Source organism: Danio aesculapii, chromosome 15, assembly GCF_903798145.1.
Source record: "Danio aesculapii chromosome 15, fDanAes4.1, whole genome shotgun sequence".
NCBI classification, from domain to species: domain Eukaryota; kingdom Metazoa; phylum Chordata; class Actinopteri; order Cypriniformes; family Danionidae; genus Danio; species Danio aesculapii.
In genome coordinates this window covers 2,868,129-2,888,059 of record NC_079449.1, presented here as the reverse complement: position 1 = coordinate 2,888,059, position 19,931 = coordinate 2,868,129, and the positions used below count along the sequence as shown (strand labels likewise).

The following is a 19,931-nucleotide window of genomic DNA, read 5'->3' as shown; positions in this document are numbered from 1 at the left end:
TAGTGTGTCTCTAAATGAATGTGTGTGCGTGCGTGCGTGCATTAGTGTGTCTCTGAGTGAATGTGTGTGTGTGTGTGTGTCTCTGAGTGTAATGTGTGTGCATGTGATTGTGTGTGTGTTAGTGTGTTTCTGAGTGAATTTGTGTGTGTGTGTGTGTGTGTGTGTGTGTGTGTGTGTGTGTGTGTGTGTGTGTGTGTGTGTGTGTGTGTATTATTGCAGTTTGCTTAATGAGAGTGCCATTAAACAGAACGCTGACACATTAATGTTTTAGATTCAATTAGTCTTGACGTTTATTTAATGTTGTCTGGTCAATCTTCGCTTGTTGTTGTGTTTGAATCATCTGTCTCTAATATTAATGTGGGATTTCCATACGCTTCTATATCTGCTCAATTGTTTTCCACATGATTACATTAATATGTGCACATTAAACAGTGTTGCAGTCAGATATCTTCATTCATTCATTCATTTTCCTTCGGCTTAGTCCCTTTATTAATCAGGGGTCGCCACAGCAGAATGAACCGCCAACTATCCCAGCATATGTTTTACACAGCTGATGCCCTTCCAGCTGCAACCCAGTACTGGGAAACACCCACACACACGCGCACACACACTCCTCCACTACCGCCAATTCAGTTCATCAATTCCCCTATAGCGCATGTGTTTGGACTGTGGGGGAAACCAGAGCACCCAGAGGAAACCCACGCCAACATGGGGAGAACATGCAAACTCCACACAGAAATGACAACTGACCCATCTTGGACTCGAACCAGCGACCTTGTTGCTGTGAGGCCACAGTGCTAACCACTGCGCCATCGTGCCGCCTAGTCAGATACCTTTAGACTCATTTTTTCTGAATTAATAAAGTATAATTTGATGAATTTCTCTTTCTTCAACATGATGTGTTTCACGGGGATATTCAGACGTTAAATCTGGCGTGTGTCTATTTCGGTCTGATGAGAAAATCACGCAGTATTTTTATTTCAGACTCTGCGTCACATGTATAAGAATCTGTTGGTCTGTCAGGATATTTGTGGGTTTAGATGTATGTGACGCACACAAGCGCATGTGTGAATATCACACCCCTCTGGTTTGTCATATGCCAGACTATTGTGTGTGTGTGTGTGTGTGTGTGTGTGTGTGTGTGCAGGCCTGTGACGTTAGCCGCAATATAAAACACACACTGTGACATATAACACACACACACACTGATGCACACATTAAAAAATTACAAATCATGGCCCATATTAAGAGACTTAAAGTAGGGTGGCACGGTGGCTCAGTGGTTAGTACTGTGGCCTCACAGCAAGAAGGTCGCTGGTTCGAGTCCCAGGTCAGTTGGCTTTTCTCTGTGGAGTGTGCATGTTCCCCCTGGAAAATGAATGAATAAATGAAATTGGCCGTAGTGTATGGGTGTGTGTGTGTGTAAGTGAAAGTGAGTGTGTATGGGTGTTTCCTAGTACTGGGTTGCAGCTGAAAGGGCGTCTGCTGTGTAAAACATATGCTGGAATAGTTGGCGGTTCATTCCACTGTGGTGACCTCTGATGATTAAAGGACTAAGCCAAAGGAAAATGAATGATTGAATGAAGTTGGCCGTAGTGTATGAGTGTGAATGAGAGTGTATGGGTGTTTCCCTGTACTGGGTTGCAGCTGGAAGGGCATCCGCAGTGTAAAACATAGGCTGGAATAGTTGGCGGTTCATTCCGCTGTGGTGACCCTTGATAAATACAGAATAAGTCAGGAAAATGGATGGATTGATTATTATTATTTAAAATTGCATTCCCATACAGTCTGAAATAGATGATCAAATATATATATATATATATATTTATATACTTACAGTCATAAATTAATCATGAAACTTATTCCTGCGATCTGCCAAAAAAATACACCTGAGAACTAATAATAGGTTAAAAAGTCCAAAGACTGACCGTTAGATACACAAAAGATTAATTAAATATCATGTTTTAAACAACAGATGCAAGAGATCAGATCCAGCAGCAGGTCCTCCTCGGATGGTCTGGCCAATATAAAGTTTTGCTCGGGGAGCCATTCGCAGAGCTGCTGCTGACCGCCCGGAGCTTCCAACATTTTTAAACATGCGCTATCCTTATACGTAAACTGCTGATTTGACTTTAACATAAGTATTTTATCACTGGAAAAACTCTTAAAACTTGATTTTGTGGCATGATTTATGAGTATTTTCATAGCTTTGCAGATTCCCGTCCGCCATTAACAGTCATCTTCGGTTTCCTGTGCACCACATGCGAGTTGCTGTGGTAATTATGAACGTTTCGGAGAAGCACATTTATTTCGAACTGTGATCAAAACCGACTGGAACTACCTGTGCGTTTCAACAAAAATGCAAATCAGAATCAAGAATTTCAACAGACCATAGAATAAAACTATATATATAACCAAGTTTTAGGATCAACAAAGAATAACTTGACTTCTAGTTGATCATTTGGTATCAGAAGTGTCTTATATGAAAGGTAAAGGCCTCTAGATGACGCTTATTTGAGCACAATAAAATATGATCATGCCTTGATTATGAATGATTTCATTAGGACAGTAAGGTCTGACTTTACTTAGACTAAAGTCTCATCACTGAACCTTCAATAATGTCCAGTATAGAATATGTGCTCATGCTGCAGTGGAAACAGAATGAATATTGTGTCTGACTCCATCATGAGCTTGGAGGACTGCATCCATACATCTCTGCAATGACTCAAATCACTGATTAATAAAGTCATCTGGGATGGCAAAGAAAGCCTTCTTGCAGGACTCCCAGAGTTCATCAAGACTCTTTGGGTTCCTCTTCAATGCCTCCTCCTTCATCTTACCCAAGACATGCTCAATAATGTTCATGTCTGGTGACTAGGCTGGCCAATCCTGGAGCACCTTGACCCTCTTTGCTTTCAGGAGCTTTGATGTGGAGGCTGAAGTATGAGAAGGAGCGCTATCCTGCTGGAGAATTTGCCCTCTCCTGTGGTTTGTAATGTAATGGGCAGCACAAATGTCTTGATACCTCAGGCTCTTGATGTTGCCATCCACTCTGCAGATCTCTCGCACGCCCACATTCTGAACGTAACCCTAAACCATGATTTTTCCTTCACCAAACTTGACTGATTCCCTTTCGAATCTTGCCTCCATGCGAGTTCCAGTAGGTCTTTTTCAGTATTTGTGATGATTGGGATTCAGTTCAACAGATGATTCATCTGACAAATCTGCCACTTTTACCTATGATCAACTAGATGTCAAGTTATTATATGCTTCTCTTACAACCGGGATCCACGACAAGACGTTCTGTCAGGTAGGGTAGACAGTATTGTCCAAAAATCTCTTCATTTATAATCCTTTTAGTCTAAGCTGACATTATCAGACAGCAGCTTAAAACTCTAATGGCTAATGGACCGCTGCTTCTCACTCAGGGCTGTTTATGCTAATGAGGTCTTTAGTGGGCGGGGCTTTCCCCCTCTGATGACCCGTACAAAGGGAGAATGTCAATCAAAGTGTTTCTGCAGACTGCTTTCATCAAGTCTGATTATAAAAAATACAATTAATACATGTTTATCATTAGAGGCTGGTTATATTCACACACTGCTGACACACAACTGTGTTTAACCCCCGTATAAATGTGATTTTTGCACAATAGGTGCCCTTTAAAATATTTTACAGCTATTTAAAACAACTCCTAGTGATAAAATCAAAGTTTTTGTGAATACAAGCCTAGAAATCTGCCTTTCAGTCTGTTTAGATGGCATAGTTTAGTCTTTATATTCATACAAATGCCTCTGTTTTTGTTCTGTAATAACCTGGGTTATAATTGTCTCCATATGTTGTAAAAACTGCAATTGTAGAAGCTGAATTACTGTCATGCTGCAGAGAAATGAAGGTGTTTTATTGAGTTAATCCTGACGTTAGTGTTTAATATGATGTGTTTCTCCGCTTTCTTTGGCTTTATCAGAGGGAAAGTCGGCGAGGTAAAGACGGCTATTAGATTTGTGTGAAATATTGTTGTGTGTGTGTGTGTTTTAATGAGTGTAATTTGCGTTTGCGTTGGTGTAGTTCTGGATGTCTGCTTTAGCCACAACGCTGCCTGTGCCCTGCGGAGCCTTCATGCCAGTTTTCGTCATTGGTAAGTGTGTGGGGAATAATATAAAGATCTTGTGTGTTAAAGCAAAACACCACTACTTAAACATCAGGTGAAATGTGACATTATTTATTATTATTATTATTATTTAATACAATTATATACACTCATGGGCCACTTTATTAGGTACACCTGTCCAACTGGTCATTAACGCAAATTTGTAATCAGTCAATCACATGGCAGCAACTCAATTCATTTAGGTCATGGTCAAGATGATCTGCTGTGGTTTAAATCGAGTATCAGAATGGGGAAGAAAGGGGATTTAAGTGACTTTGAACGTGGCATGGTTGTTGGTGCCAGACGAGCTGGTCTGAGTATTTCAGAAACTGCTGATCCACTGGGATTTTCACGCACAACCATCTCTAGGGTTTACAGAGAATGATCTGAAAAAGAGGAAATATCCAGTGAGCGGCAGTTCTGTGGGCGCAAATGCCTTGTTGATGCCAGAGGTCAGAGGAGAATGGCCAGACTGGTTCCAGCTGATAGAAAGGCAACAGTAACTCAAATAAGCACTCGTTACAACCGAGGTCTGCAGAAGAGCATCTCTGAACACACAACACGTCCAACCTTGAGGCGGATGGGCTACAGCAGCAGAAGACCACACCGGGTGCCACTCCTGTCAGCTAAGAACAGGAAACTGAGGCTACAATTCACACAGGCTCACCAAAACTGGACAATAGAAGATTGGAGAAACGTTGCCTGGTCTGATGAGTCTCCATTTCTGCTGCCACATTCGGATGGTTGGGTCAAAATTTGGCATTAACATCATGAAAGCATGGATCCATCCTGCCTTGTATCAGCGGTTCAGGCTGCTGGCGGTGGTGTAATGGTGTGGGGGATATTTTCTTGGCACACTTTGGGTCCATTAGTACCAATTGAGCATCGTGTCAACACCACAGCCTACCTGAGTATTGTTGCTGACCATGTCCATCCCTTTATGACCACAGTGTACTCATCTTCTGATGGCTACTTCCAGCAGGATAACGCACCATGTCATAAAGCATGAATCATCTCAGACTGGTTTCTTGAACATGACAATGAGTTCACTGTACTCAAATGGCCTTCACAGTCACCAGAGCTCAATCCAATAGAGCACCTTTGGGATGTGGAGGAACGGGAGATTGGCATCATGGATGTGCGGCCGACAAATCTGCAGCAACTGCGTGATGCTATCATGTCAATATGTAGCAAAATCTCTGAGGAATATTTCCAGTACCTTGTTGAATCAATGCCATGAAGGATTAAGGCAGTTCTGAAGGCAAAAGGGGGTCCAACACGGTACTAGTAAGGTGTACCTAATAAAGTGGCCGATATGTGTATGTGTTGTAATTGTATTGATTCGATATATACTTATAGAGTGTTATAAAATAAAGATTTAAACATTAAGATAATTGTGTGTGTTTGTGTTTCCCTATTTATTATTTCTGTTTATGTTTGTTTCTTTGTATATGTTTGTTTTTGTGTCTGTCTATTTCTGTGTGTGTGAATGGTTGTGTGTTTATTTCTGTCCGTCTATCTAATGTGTGTGTGTGTGTGTGTGTGTGTGCGTGTGTTTATTTGTTTCTAATGTTTTGTAAGTTTGTTTCTTTTGTGTTTGTGGCCATTTTTGTGTGTGTGCACGTGCATGTTTGTGTGTGTGTGTGTGTGTGTGTGAATATGCGTGTTTTTGTTTGTTTGTTTATCTTATATTTTTCTTCATGTTTGCTTTGTGTTTGTTTTTGTGTGTGTTTAATTCTGCCTGTGTGTGTGTTTGTTTGTTTGTCTCTGTGTTTATTTGTCTGTCTAATGTTTGTTTGTGGAAGTGTGTGTGTGTGTGTGTGTGTGTGTGTGTGTGTGTGTGTGTTCTTGTTTATTTGTGTCTGTCTGTCTGTCTGTCTGTCTGTTTATCTATCTAATATTTTTCTGTATGTTTGTTTGTTTTTTGTGTGTGTAATTTCTGTTTGTGTGTGTGTGTGTGTGTGTGTGTTTCAGGTGCTGCGTTTGGTCGTCTGGTGGGTGAAAGTATGGCTGCCTGGTTTCCAGAGGGCATCAACACAGACGGCACCATCTATCCCATAGTTCCCGGTGGATACGCTGTAGTTGGTGAGAAACACACACCTACACACACACAAACATGGTGTGCATGCATGTGCGTTTGTGTGTGCATATGTGTGTTTCATTGTGTGTGTGTGTGTGTGTGTGTGTGTGTGTAGGTGCTGCAGCGTTGTCCGGAGCCGTCACACACACAGTCTCCACAGCAGTGATCGTGTTTGAGTTGACGGGTCAGATCAGTCACATTCTGCCCATCATGATCGCAGTGATTTTAGCCAACGCTGTGGCTCAGAGTCTACAGCCCTCCATCTACGACTCCATCATCCGCATCAAGAAGCTGCCCTACCTGCCGGAGCTTGGCTGGGGACACCACGAGTGAGTGCAATCATGCATTCAGTCAGTCAGTCAGTCAGTCAGTCCGTAGTTCATTCATTCATTCAGTCCGTAATTCATTCATTCATTCAATCATTCATTCACTTATTCAGTCCGTAATTCATTCAGTTAGTCAGTCAGTCAGTCCGTCATTCATTCATTCATTTATTCATTCCGTCAGTCAGTCCGTAGTTCATTCATTCATTCTGTCCGTAATTCATTCATTCATTCGTTCATTCATTCAATCATTCATTCACTTATTCAGTCCGTAATTCGTTCAGTTAGTCAGTCAGTCCGTCATTCATTCATTCATTGATTCATTCATTCCGTCAGTCAGTCCGTAGATCATTCATTCATTCAGTCCGTAAATCATTCATTCATTCGTTCATTCAATCATTCATTCACTTATTCAGTCCGTAATTCGTTCAGTTAGTCAGTCAGTCAGTCCGTCATTCATTCATTCATTCATTCCGTCAGTCAGTCCGTAGTTCATTCAATCATTCAGTCCATAATTCATTCATTCAATCATTCAATCATTCATTAACTTATTTAGTCCATAATTCATTCAGCCAGTCAGTCAGTCCGTAGTTCATTCATTCATTCAGTCCGTAATTCATTTATTCGTTAATTCATTCAATCATTCATTCATTTATTCAGTCCGTAATTCATTCAGTCACTCAGTTCGTCATTCATTCGTTCAATCATTCAGTCCGTAATTCATTAATTCGTTTGTTCATTCATACAGTCATTCCTTCCTTTATTCACTCAGTCATTCATTTAGTCATTTATTCATTCTGTCAGTTAGTTAGTCCGTAGTTCATTCATTCCTTCATTCACTCATTCATTCAGTCATTCATTCCTTCATTTACTCAGTCATTCAATCAGTCATTTATTCATTTAGTCATTCATTCAGTGATTTATTTATTCAGTCAGTTATTCATTGTCATTCACTCTTTCATTTTAGTCATTCATTCAGTAATAATTTTTTTTCATTCATTCATTCATCCAGTCAGTTATTAATTTAGTCATTCATTATTTTATTTATTTAGCCATTCAGTCATTCATTTATTCCATTCATTTATTCATTCATTCTGTCATTCAATCTGTCAGTTATTAAATCATTCATTCATTCATTCATTCATTCATTTAGTCAGTTATTCTTTCGTTTATTTAGTCATTCATTCTGTCATTCAATTAATCAGTTATTCATTCTGTCATTCAGTCTTTTATTCATTCAATCTTTCATTCAGTCATTTGTTCAATCAGTCATCCATTCAGTCATTTAATTTTTCATATAGCCACTCATTAATTCAGTCAGTTAGTCATTTATTATTTCATTCAGTCAGTCAGTCGTACAGTCTTTTATTCATTCAGTCAGTCAGTTATTCATTCAGTCATTCCGTCGATCAGTCATTCATTTATTCATTCATTTATTCAGTCAGTTATTAAGTCATTCATTCAGTCATTTATTCATTCAATCAGTTATTCAGTCATTCATTCAGTAATTTTTTCAGTCAGTTATTCATTTAGTCAGTCAGTCAGTTATTTAGTAATTTATTCAATCATTTTTTTCATTCATTCATTCATTCATTCGTTCGGTCATTAAGTCATTCATTCAATCATTTATTCATTCATTCAATCAGTCAGTTATTCATTCAGTCAGTCAGTCAGTCAGTCAGTCAGTCAGTCATTATTTTATTTATTTAATCATTCATTCATTCAGCAGTCATGCAATCAGTAATTTATTCAGTCATTCAGACAGTCAGTCATTCAGTCAGTTGTTTGTTCATCTTTATTAGGTTCATCCTATGTCAGACTGAAAATAATAATAGTAATAATAATAAATATTAAAATAGATATTGTGCGTGCGTGTGCGTGCGTGCGTGCGTGCGTGTGTGTGTGTAGGAAGTATAATATTCGTGTGGAGGACATCATGGTGCGAGATGTTCGTTATATCACACTGAACTCCACATACAGAGACCTTCAGGACATCCTCATGATCGGAAACCTAAAAACTGTGGCGCTGGTGGAGTCTGCAGGTACAAACACACACCGAAAATATACTCAAATACACTAATTATCATTATCATTGTGTATTATCATTGTTATTATTGTTATTTCCTTATGTATTATTATATGATGCATTATTATGATTTTTTTACTGTTAGTATTTACTTTTTCTGTTAAATATTTTATCAATAATATGATTGTATTATCATTATTATTATTATTATGCATTTTAGTACTATTATTCTGAATTATTAATAATGCGCTTTTATTAATATGTATTTTATTAGTAATTTTCTATTATGCATTGATACTATGCATTTGTATTATGCATTCTTTTTGTCGTCGTGCATTTCATAATCAATGTTTTTGTTTTTATTAGTATTCAATGAACTATTTTTTTTAAATGTAACATCTGTAACTCTAAGATAAAATGTGTAACACTGTAATATTTTAAATTAGTGACATTTGTAACACTAATATTCTAAATGTGTAACATATTATAACACTAACATTCTGAACACTGTAACATTTGTAACACTGTAAAATTCTAAATGTGTAGCATTCCAACTTTGTAACACTGTGCAATTCAACATTCTAAATTTGTAACATTTGTAACACTGTAACATTCTAAATATAACATTTAAAACGCTGTCAAATTCTAAGTTTCTGACATTTGTAAATTTGACATTCTAAATTTGTGACATTTGTGTCAGTGCAACATTCTACATTTGAAACTAACATTTGTAACACTGTAAAATTCTATAGGCTCTATTTCAACTATCTAGGCGCAAAGTCTAAAGCTCATGGCGCATAATATTAAGCATGGTCTAACAGGGTTGAGCTTATTCTCTTAATGTGTTCTGGGTGTGTTTTGAGCATAACGTGCATTAAACCAATCAGAGTCTCATCTCTCATTTCCTTTTAGAGTCAGTTGTGTCGCTCCATCACATTTGCTATTTACATGACGGACTTTGTAAGTGTAAAAACTGAACGCTTCACTAGTGAGAAAACAGTTAAACAGAGCATCTGCAGCGCGAGGATAAAGAACGAGTCTCCTCCATTCAGCCTCTTTACTTTCTCTTTACTTTTACTCATTACGCTTTTACTTTGGTGGAGTAAGGAAACGGTGGAAACTCACTCCACTGAACACATCCATTAGCCCACATATTTAATTTCCTTTGTTAAGCGCAAAGATTTGCTTCAAAACTATTTCTAAATTCAGTTCTAACTTCCAGCAAAGGAATAAATAAATAATAATAATGAAGTGTGGTCAATAAACTGAGTTATATCCAAACACACGTCCTGTTCTGATGCCCCATATGGTGATGCAGACGTCTCCAAAACCCCACAGATGGACAAATCTACACTTGTGTTTATTAAAACAAATATAAATCTGCATATAATAAATAATACTGATCATAATAATAACATTATACTGATGCAAACTGTCATGAATAAACTGAAAAAGTCCCCCAAGATGAGACATGGAGGCATTTTTGTAACATTTTAATCCTTTAATTGTTTTCATCTGTGAAGATATTTGTGCATTGCTGAACATCCTGTGTGTATTCAGCAGTGTGTAAGCATATGTGCATAACTAACACGCCCTGCGCTGGACTTTAGAGCAGCTTTTAGTTAGTCAATGGCGCGCTCTATTTCAGTTCCTTAATATAGCAACGCTCCAACAATGCGCCTTAACACACCTCCTTTATAGACCAGCACACCCATAAGTCCGCAAAGTGGCGCAAATGGATTTGCTATTTAAACAACACGAAGCAAAATGTGAAAATTAGAGTTGCGCTGGTCTGAAAATAGCAACACATCGCGTCGGGTGTATGATAGGGCCATAAATGTCTTGCACTGTAGCATTTAACATCTGTAAAATTTGTAACTCTAGCATTCTCAGCTTGTAACTTCTAACCCTAATCCTTAACCCTAATCCATGTGTAATACTGCAAGTCCAAATTTGTAACCTTAACATGCTAAATGTGTAACATAGTAACGTTTTTAACACGTGTGTGTGTGTGTGTGTGCGTGTGTGTGTTTGTGTGTGTTTGCTCTCAGATTCGATGATTCTGCTGGGCTCTATTGAGCGCGCTCAGTTGCAGGCTCTCCTGGTTCAGCAGGTGAGCCGGGTGCGGCGACAGGAAGTGATGCGTGAGCGGGCAGAAACAGAGAGGAAGCGTATGTCTGTGGCCAGTTCACCCAGCAGTGACGACAGCAGTCAGAAAGTCAACCAGGAGGTTCGCTTCCAGGTCAGAGGTCGAGCGTTTGTTTGTGTTTTTGTTATACAATCACCGGCCACTTTATTAGGTACACCTTACTAGTAACATGTTGGACCCCCTTTTGCCTTCAGAACTGCCTTATTCCTACATGGCATAGATTCAAACAAGGTACTGGAAATATTCCTCAGAGATTTTGCTCCATATTGACATGATAGCATCACACAGTTGCTGCAGATTTGTCGGCTGCACATCCATGATGGGAATCTCCCAATCCACCACAACCCAAAGGAGCTCTATTGGATTGAGCTCTGGTGACTGTGGAGGCCGTTTGAGTAAAGTGAACTCATTGTCATGTTCAAGAAACCAGTCTGAGATGATTCACGCTTTATGACATGGTGTGTTATCCTGCTGAAAGTAGCCATCAGAAGATGAGTACACTGTGGTCATAAAGGGATGGACATGGTCAGCAACAATACTCAGGTAGGCTGTGGTGTTGACACGATGCTCAATTGGTACTAATGAGCACAAAGTGTGTCAAGACAATATCCCCCACACCATTACACCACCACCAGCAGCCTGAACCGCTGATACAAGGCAGGATGGATCCATGCTTTCATGTAGCTGACGCCAAATTCTGAGCCGACCATCCGAATGTGGCAGCAGAAATGGAGACTCATCAGACCAGGCAACGTTTCTCCAATCTTCTATTGTCCAGTTCTGGTGAGCCTGTGTGAATTGTAGCCTCAGTTTCCTGTTCTTAGCTGACAGGAGTGGCACCCAGTGTGGTCTTCTGCTGATGTATCCCATCCGCCTCAAGGTTGGACGTGTTGTGTGTTCAGAGATGCTCTTCTGCAGACCTCGGTTGTAACGAGTGCTTATTTGAGTTACTGTTGCCTTTCTATCAGCTGGAACCAGTCTGGCCATTCTCCTCTGACCTCTGGCATCTACAAGGCATTTGCGCCCACAGAACTGATGCTCACTGAATATTTTCTCTTTTTCAGACCATTCTTTGTAAACCCTAGAGATGGTTGTGCGTGAAAATCCCAGTAGGTCAGCAGTTTATGAAATACTCAGACCAGCTCGTCTGGCACCAACAACCATGCCACGTTCAAAGTCACTTAAATCCCCTTTCTTCCCCATTCTGATGCTCGCTTTGAACTTCAGCAGATCATCTTGACCATGTCTACATGCCTAAATGCATTGAGTTGCTGCCATGTGATTGACTGATGAGAAATTTGCATTAATGACCAGTTGGACAGGTGTACCTTATAAAGTGGGCGATGAGTGTATGTGTCATTTTTTGAGCGCTGATCTTAAGTGTTTGTCTATATATTCTAGATCTCCACAGAAGAGTCTACATTCATCCCCGCTCGACCGATCTCTCCCAAACCTCTGAAACCTGCGCTGAAGAGGACATCTGTCGCAGAGAAAAACATAGAGATTCCAACCAGTAATATCACTCATACAGTTCACTTCATCATTATTTCTCTATATGTATATCGAATTCAGCTGATTTTAATGTCATACTCAGTGCATTTTTGTAATGCAATGTATATGTGAGCAAAACCCAAATAAATACTAAATATATATATATAGGTTTTTAAAAATAAAGATTTTTTTAAATATGCATTTCATTAATTGCTTAGTTTAAAGTTTTTTGTAATTTGAGCAAAATCTATATATATATTATTATTTATTTAATTATTTATTTTTTATTTGTTTTATTTATACAACAGTTCTGTCTGGTTCTCGAATCTGATTGGCTGATAGTCGTGCAATATTCTGTAATAACAACTTGTACAGCCTCCTCACCCTTGTGTATTACTCTTCCCTCATAGAATGACAGCAGATATCAGAAACTCACTACAGTTGGACAAATATTGCAGCTGTTGGGCAACATAATGTACCTTTGAGGCTTTTTAATCGAGAATGTAGTTGTTTAGATAGCAACTATGCAGTTTATTTATAAGGATAGCGCCTAATTTAAATCATTATAATTTCTGAGAGACAGCACATCAACCTGTCATTGAGCAGAGCAAAGACTGTTGTGCCACAAAATGGCGTCAGAGACCACATAATAAGCCCCTAGGGTAGATAAACAGCATACATTTTAAACTACAGCTAATCAAATCATTATTTTTTTATTTTTCAAATCATGATCAATTCATTTATTTTTTAACATTATTAAACTTTTGAGTGATATTCTTAAGCTGATCTCTCTCTTTTGTATGTTGTAGTGCTGTATTTATACCATAGTAATCTGTTTGCTTTGCTTTGGTTTTTTCAGGTTAATTATTGTGATCTTCCAATTGCAACAGAGAAATACTGAAAATATGTGTAGACTAATGGCATTTCATGCCGTTATAAAACTAAATAAAATAAATTTATAAGATTTATAATAATGATTTTACTTTACAGTTTTTCTCCATTGGTTTGGCTCATTTCTTGAAACAGACATTACATTCTCAAAATTCTAAGATCCTTTGGCAAAACAGTGTTATAGTTTAGCACAACACTATAGCTCACTTGCAAAAGCTCATACCTCTCCAAAAGCAGTTCACGCATGCATCAAAACTAAATTCCTTCCCCATATAAAAAGTCATTGCAATAAACGTGCAATACTTTCAATTTACCTTTATTTGTATAGCGCTTATACAATGTAGATTGTGTCAAAGCAGCTTCACATAAAAGGTCATAGTAAATATGAACAGTGTAGTTCAGTTTGTAGTGTTTAAGTTCAGTTCAGTTGAGCTCAGTTCAGTGTGGTTTAATAATCACTACTGAGAGTCCAAATATTGAAGAGCAAATCCAACGATGCGCAGCTCTACAGATCCTGAACCATGCAAGCCAGTGGCGACAGCGGAGAGGGAAAAAAACTTCACTAATGGCGGAAGTGAAGAAAAAAACCTTGAGAGAAACCAGGATCAGTTGGGCACGACCATTTTAATTTCTCCGCTGGCCAAACGTCTTGTGCAGAGCTGCAGTCTCAGTGGCGGAGGCTGGAAGCTGGCCTCAGCGAAGACTCGTCTGTCTCTGGAGCGTCACAGGAATCAGTCTCATGTTCTCCACTCCTCCATGACCACCACAGTAGCTGCTCAGGATACGGCCTGGTCCAGGATTGTGGAAATCTTGGGATCATCTCATTGCTGGTCTTAGATCGAATCAGCGGCACTGCATAGTCTGAGGGCCTCAGGAAGAGTATCGTCAGGTGGAAATGGAGAATAATTAGCGTAGCTGCTGTTCATAGTGTATATAAACAAGATGCAGAAACCTGTGTGGAGCACATTCATGCATCATACCGCTATGTGATGCACTGAGTTTTACTGCTTTACAGAGCTTTACTAAAGAGATAGGTCTTTAATCTAGTTTTGAACTGAGAGAGTGTGTCTGAGCCTCGGACGTTATCAGGAAGGCTATTCCAGAGTTTAGGAGCTATAAATGAGAAGGCTCGACCTCCTTTACTCGACTTTGCTATTCTAGGTACTACCAGAAGTCCTAAGTTTTGAGATCTTAAAGAGCGAGTTGGATTGTAGCGAGACAGAAGGCTGGTTAGATAAACAGGTGCTCGATTATTTAAAGCTTTAAAGAAGTTGAACAGACTATTGTGCATGTGATGACTTATACAATGAAATGACGCTGACATATTTTGGAGCGAACAACCATTGAACTGAGAATCAACAATCAGTTTAGATCAACTAGATCTATTCACTTGGAAATTGCGCTTAATGTAGGCTACCTGTACTTAAACATTTGCAAAGATGTACTTAGACATTTGCAATTTGATGAAATGAATGAGAAAATCCAACACAATCTCACGGCAATTCGTAACTTTTTGATTTAGTGGCTAATTCGTACGAATTCGTACGATCTAATTCGTACAATTTAGTACGATTTGCTCATCCCCCAATGACGGTTGGGTTTAGGGGTGGGGTTAGGTGCCACGCCTCCTTTTTAAAATCGTACAATTTCGGATGACTGAACAATTTTGTATGACTGAAACTGACAAAACGTAAAATACTTACGTTTTCTCGTGAGATCAGGCTGGAAAATCAAGTCTGTTGTGAACAATTGCCAAGTGGTTTGGAGGTTTGTCCATGTTGTTTTGAGAATGTAATTTCTGTTTCAAGAAGTGAGCCAAACCAATGGAGAAAAACTGAAACTGAAATGTATACAATTCAGATTTACCTTCAACATCAAAATCGAAAATTTCTGATTACTGTGTGTCTGTCTGTGTGTGTGTGTGTGTGTGTGTGTGTGTGTGTGTGTGCGTGTGTGTGTGTGTGTGTGTGTCAGGTCCTCATGACTCCGGCATGGGTCTGAAGAATCTGCTTTGTGCTCGTCCTCAGACAGACGTGATGGAGGTAAGAGATGTGTGTTTTATTCACGTGTTTATGAAATATTGAGGTCTGTTATGAAGTGTGTGTGATGTGTGTGTGTGTGTGTTCCTGCTCTTCCCTCATGTAAGAGTAATAACGTGGAGCTCAGACAGAGCAAACGTGTGCGGATCTCACTGTTGGTAAGAGGATCGTCATCATCCATCCTCCTGTTTACCTCTGAGTGTGTGTTTCTGACCTCTGGACACACGCGCGCACACACAGATGCGTAAATACACATAAACATACATACAGACAGACAGACAGACACACACACACACACACACACACACACACACACACACACACACACACACACACACACACACACACACACACACACACACAGAGAGAGACAGAGACATGCACAAACAAATGCACACACTGACAAATACAAACACACACACACATACAAATACACAGACTTGCACACAAACACCCACACATAAACACACACTGATGCACACACCATTAAACACACACACAAACCCAAACAAACATGCACACACAAATACAAATACACACAAACAGACACACAAACATACATGCACTAACACAAAAATACACACAAACACACACACACAGACAAACATATGCAAATGCACAAATACACACAAATACAAACAAACAAACGTGCATGCAAACAAACACACACACCCACATAAACGAACAAACACATGCACAAATACACAAACCCACTCAAACACACACACAAATACACACATGGACAAACAGACACACAAACATACATGCACAAACACAAAAATACAGTTACACACACCCACATAAACACAAACAAACACATGAACAAATACACACACCCACTCAAACACACAAATACACACATGGACAAACAGACACATAAACATATATACACAAACACAAAAATATACATAATTACACACACAAACATACACACAAATACACATAAACAAGCGAACACAAACACACACATGGACAAAAATACACACCAAATCAAATACACACACACATACAAATACACACGTGGACAAACACACACACATACACGCAAACGTACATGCAAAAACACAAAATTACACGCACAAAAATACACACAAATACGCAAACACACACACAGACACACATATACAAACACACACATGTACAAATACACACTAAATCAAATACACATACAAATACACACGCACAAACACAAAATTACACGCACAAACATACACACAAATACACATGCACAAGCAAACACACACACAGACACACATATACAAACACACACACATGTACAAATACACACACCCAATCAAATACACATACAAATACAAACCCACAGACACACAAACATACATGCACAAACACACACACACACACACCCTCACACACAAATACACACAGACAAACGTACCTGAAAACATACACACAAATACACACACGTATACAAACACACATGCACAAATACACACACACAAACACACCATGCATACAGACTCACAAACATATATGCCCAAACACACACACAGATACACACACCCTCACACACAAATACACACGGACAAACGTATACAAAAACACCTGCACAAATACACACACCCATTCACATGCACACACATACACACAATGCATACACAGACTCACAAACATGTATGCACAATCACAAAAACACACACATCTTTACACACGCACACACATAAACACTCACACAGATACATATAAAAATACACACATGGACAAACAAGCAAACATACATGCACAAACACAAAAATACACACACACCCTCACACACAAATACACACGAACAAACATACACGCAAACACACATGCACGAACGCATGTACACACAAATACACACACTGAGGAACAAAAACAAACACACACTCAAGTGTGCACACACACACGTTCAGAGGTCAGAGCAGCGCACAAGTGAGGCCACTCAGCATGTGTAGCTGTCAATCATTAGCATGACTTCAGAACTGACCAATCAGTGAAGGCTGCATGTAAAGTGGGCGGGGCCACTGAGACTTCATGTAAAACTAGAAGCTGATTTTACATCTCAACAAACAGCCGAGCTAAGAATGGCCATCCTGTCTCCATTCACTCATCTTTGTGTAATAAACTCACCTGACCTTCATTTTATGCAGTGAAAGTCAATATTTTTGCAATTAGTATTTACTTTTAAAGCTATTTTGTAAAAATAAAACATTAAATATCATTTAAATGTAAACTATTATTAATATTTATTGTTTTTTTTTATTATGTCTATTAATTATTTTATATTTGGATTAATACATTTTTTATTCCTTATTTAATTTTTTATGAATTTATTTTTATGTAAATGTTTTAATAAATGATTTTGGTAACACTATACAATAATGAACTGTGAACTGAATTACTTAACATGAATGACTAAAACACAATCAACTTTTAATATTCATTTCAGAACTTACTAATGCATTATTAAAATGAAAAGCTGAATAATGAACTAACAATGACGTTGTACCTTTATTAATGAACTAACTAACGTGTGTGTTTGTGTGTGTGTGTGTGTGTGTGTCTTAGTACATGTGGATGTGTATAAATGATGCGAGCGAGTGTGTATGTGGGTCAGTACGTGTGTGTATGTGTACATAAACTCACCGGCCACTTTATTAGGTACACCTGTCCAACTGCTCGTAATGCAAAATTCTAATCAGCCGATCACATGGCAGCAACTCAATGCATGTAGACATGATCAAGACGATCTGCTGCAGTTCAAAGCGAGCAACAGAATGATGAGGATGAAAGGGGATTTAAGTGACTTTGAACGTGACATGGTTGTTGGTGCCAGACGGGCTGGTCAGAGTATTTCAGAAACTGCTGATCTACTGGGATTTTCACGCACAACCATCTCTAGGGTTTACAGAGAATGGTCTGAAAAAGAGGAAATATCCAGTGAGCGGCATTTCTGTGGGCGCAAGTGCCTTGTTGATGCCAGAGGTCAGAGGAGAATGGCCAGACTGGTTCCAGCTGATAGAAAGGCAACAGTAACTCAAATAAGCACTCGTTACTACCGAGGTCTGCAGAAGAGCATCTCTGAACACACAACACGTCCAACCTTGAGGCGGATGGGCTACAGCAGCAGAAGACCACACCGGGTGCCACTCCTGTCAGCTAACAACAGGAAACTGAGGCTACAATTCACACAGGCTCACCAAAACTGGACAACAGAAGATTGGAGAAATGTTGCCTGGTCTGATGAGTCTCCATTTCTGCTGCCACATACGGACGGTCGGGTCAGAATTTGACATCAACATGAAAGCATGGATCCATCCTGCCTTATATCAACGGTTCAGGCTGGTGGTGGTGGTGTAATGGTGTGGGGGATATTCTCTTGGCACACTTTAGGCTCATTAGTACCAATTGAGCATCGTGTCAACGCCACAGCCTACCTGAGTATTGCTGCTGACCATGTCCATCCCTTTATGACCACAGTGTACTCATCTTCTGATGGCTACTTCCAGCAGGATAACACACCATGTCATAAAGCGTGAATCATCTCAGACTGGTTTCTTGAACATGACAATGAGTTCACTGCACTCAAATGGCCTCCACAGTCACCAGAACTCAATCCAATAGAGCACCTTTGGGATGTGGTGTAACGAGAGATTCACATCATGGATGTGCAGCCGACAAATCTGCAGCAACTGCGTGATGCTATCATGTCAGTATGGAGCAAAATCTCTGAGGAATATTTCCAGCAGCTTGTTGAATCAATGCCATGAAGGATTAATGCAGTTCTGAAAGCAAAAGGGGGATCAACCTGGTACTAGGAAGGTGTGCCTAATAAAATGGCCAATGAGGCCATGACATGTGTCCATTTGAATGTGTGTATGTGATAGAGCTGTTGAGTGTGAGAGGTGCAGAGCTGCAGGATGATGTAATGTCTTATATTTAGTCTCTGAGCTGTAGTGTGGATCATCAGAGCAGCTCTTCCGGCTATTGATCAGACGTCTGTCTTTGCTTCACCGGCAAAACACTTTACAATACCACTGCACTATTCTGCACAAAACACAGACCATCAGGTCAGACTTGCAGTACAATGTTGTGAGAGCATTTTATGTTCTGTCTCTCCTCCCGAAGTTAGACAGGCAGATACAGTGGGGAAAATAAGTATTGAACACGTCAGCATTCTTCTCAGAAAACAGGGTGCCGTTGACTTATAATGTTCATCGGATGCTGGTAACATCAAAAGAAATCCATATACGACAAGAAAACTAATCGAATTCATTTACAAGTGAAGTTATACGCAATAAACTGAAATGACACAGGAAAATGTATTGAACACATGAAGAAAGAGAGGTGTAGAAATGCAGTGAAAGCCCAGACAGCACACACACACACAATGCCACTTAACTGTTTTATCAAGTCAAGTCAAGCTTCATTGTCTTTCCGATACATGTGTGGACATACAGAGGAATGAAATGTGTCTCACAGGACAACAGTGCTACATAAATGAATCATAAATACAAACACTACACTGGACATATGAGCTATTATAAAAAAAACTATGCATAACTAACATATACTTTAAGAGACTTAACTATTGACATAAGAAAGGCTGTACAAGTAGTTTGAACATGAGACTGAACAATGTTGTGCAGGATGTTGTGCAAGAGGGGTATTGAAGATTGAAGCAAGCAGTGCAACATGACTGTGGTACATTTAAAGTAAACTCGAAATCGTTTTCATTATCGAGTAAGATGGAGTTTAGAGAAAGTGTCAGGTGCATAAGAGAGAAGAGTGTTTCTACAGGTGGTT

The 19,931-nt window shown here is 39.3% G+C and overlaps 1 protein-coding gene across 2 annotated transcripts in view; it reads left to right on the top strand.

Annotated features, from left to right (window-relative positions):
* clcn2b (chloride channel, voltage-sensitive 2b) overlaps positions 1-19,931 on the top strand; it is a 110,191-nt gene that overhangs the window by 77,969 nt on the left and 12,291 nt on the right. The window contains exons 13-20 of one of the 2 annotated variants that reach the window (XM_056473358.1): positions 4,066-4,135; positions 6,122-6,232; positions 6,343-6,556; positions 8,459-8,592; positions 10,628-10,818; positions 12,127-12,238; positions 15,082-15,149; positions 15,254-15,304. In XM_056473358.1, the coding sequence (XP_056329333.1) occupies positions 4,066-4,135; positions 6,122-6,232; positions 6,343-6,556; positions 8,459-8,592; positions 10,628-10,818; positions 12,127-12,238; positions 15,082-15,149; positions 15,254-15,304 (951 nt within the window). The remainder of the gene's footprint in view (positions 1-4,065; positions 4,136-6,121; positions 6,233-6,342; positions 6,557-8,458; positions 8,593-10,627; positions 10,819-12,126; positions 12,239-15,081; positions 15,150-15,253; positions 15,305-19,931) is intronic. The other variant, XM_056473359.1, reaches the window with a different exon arrangement.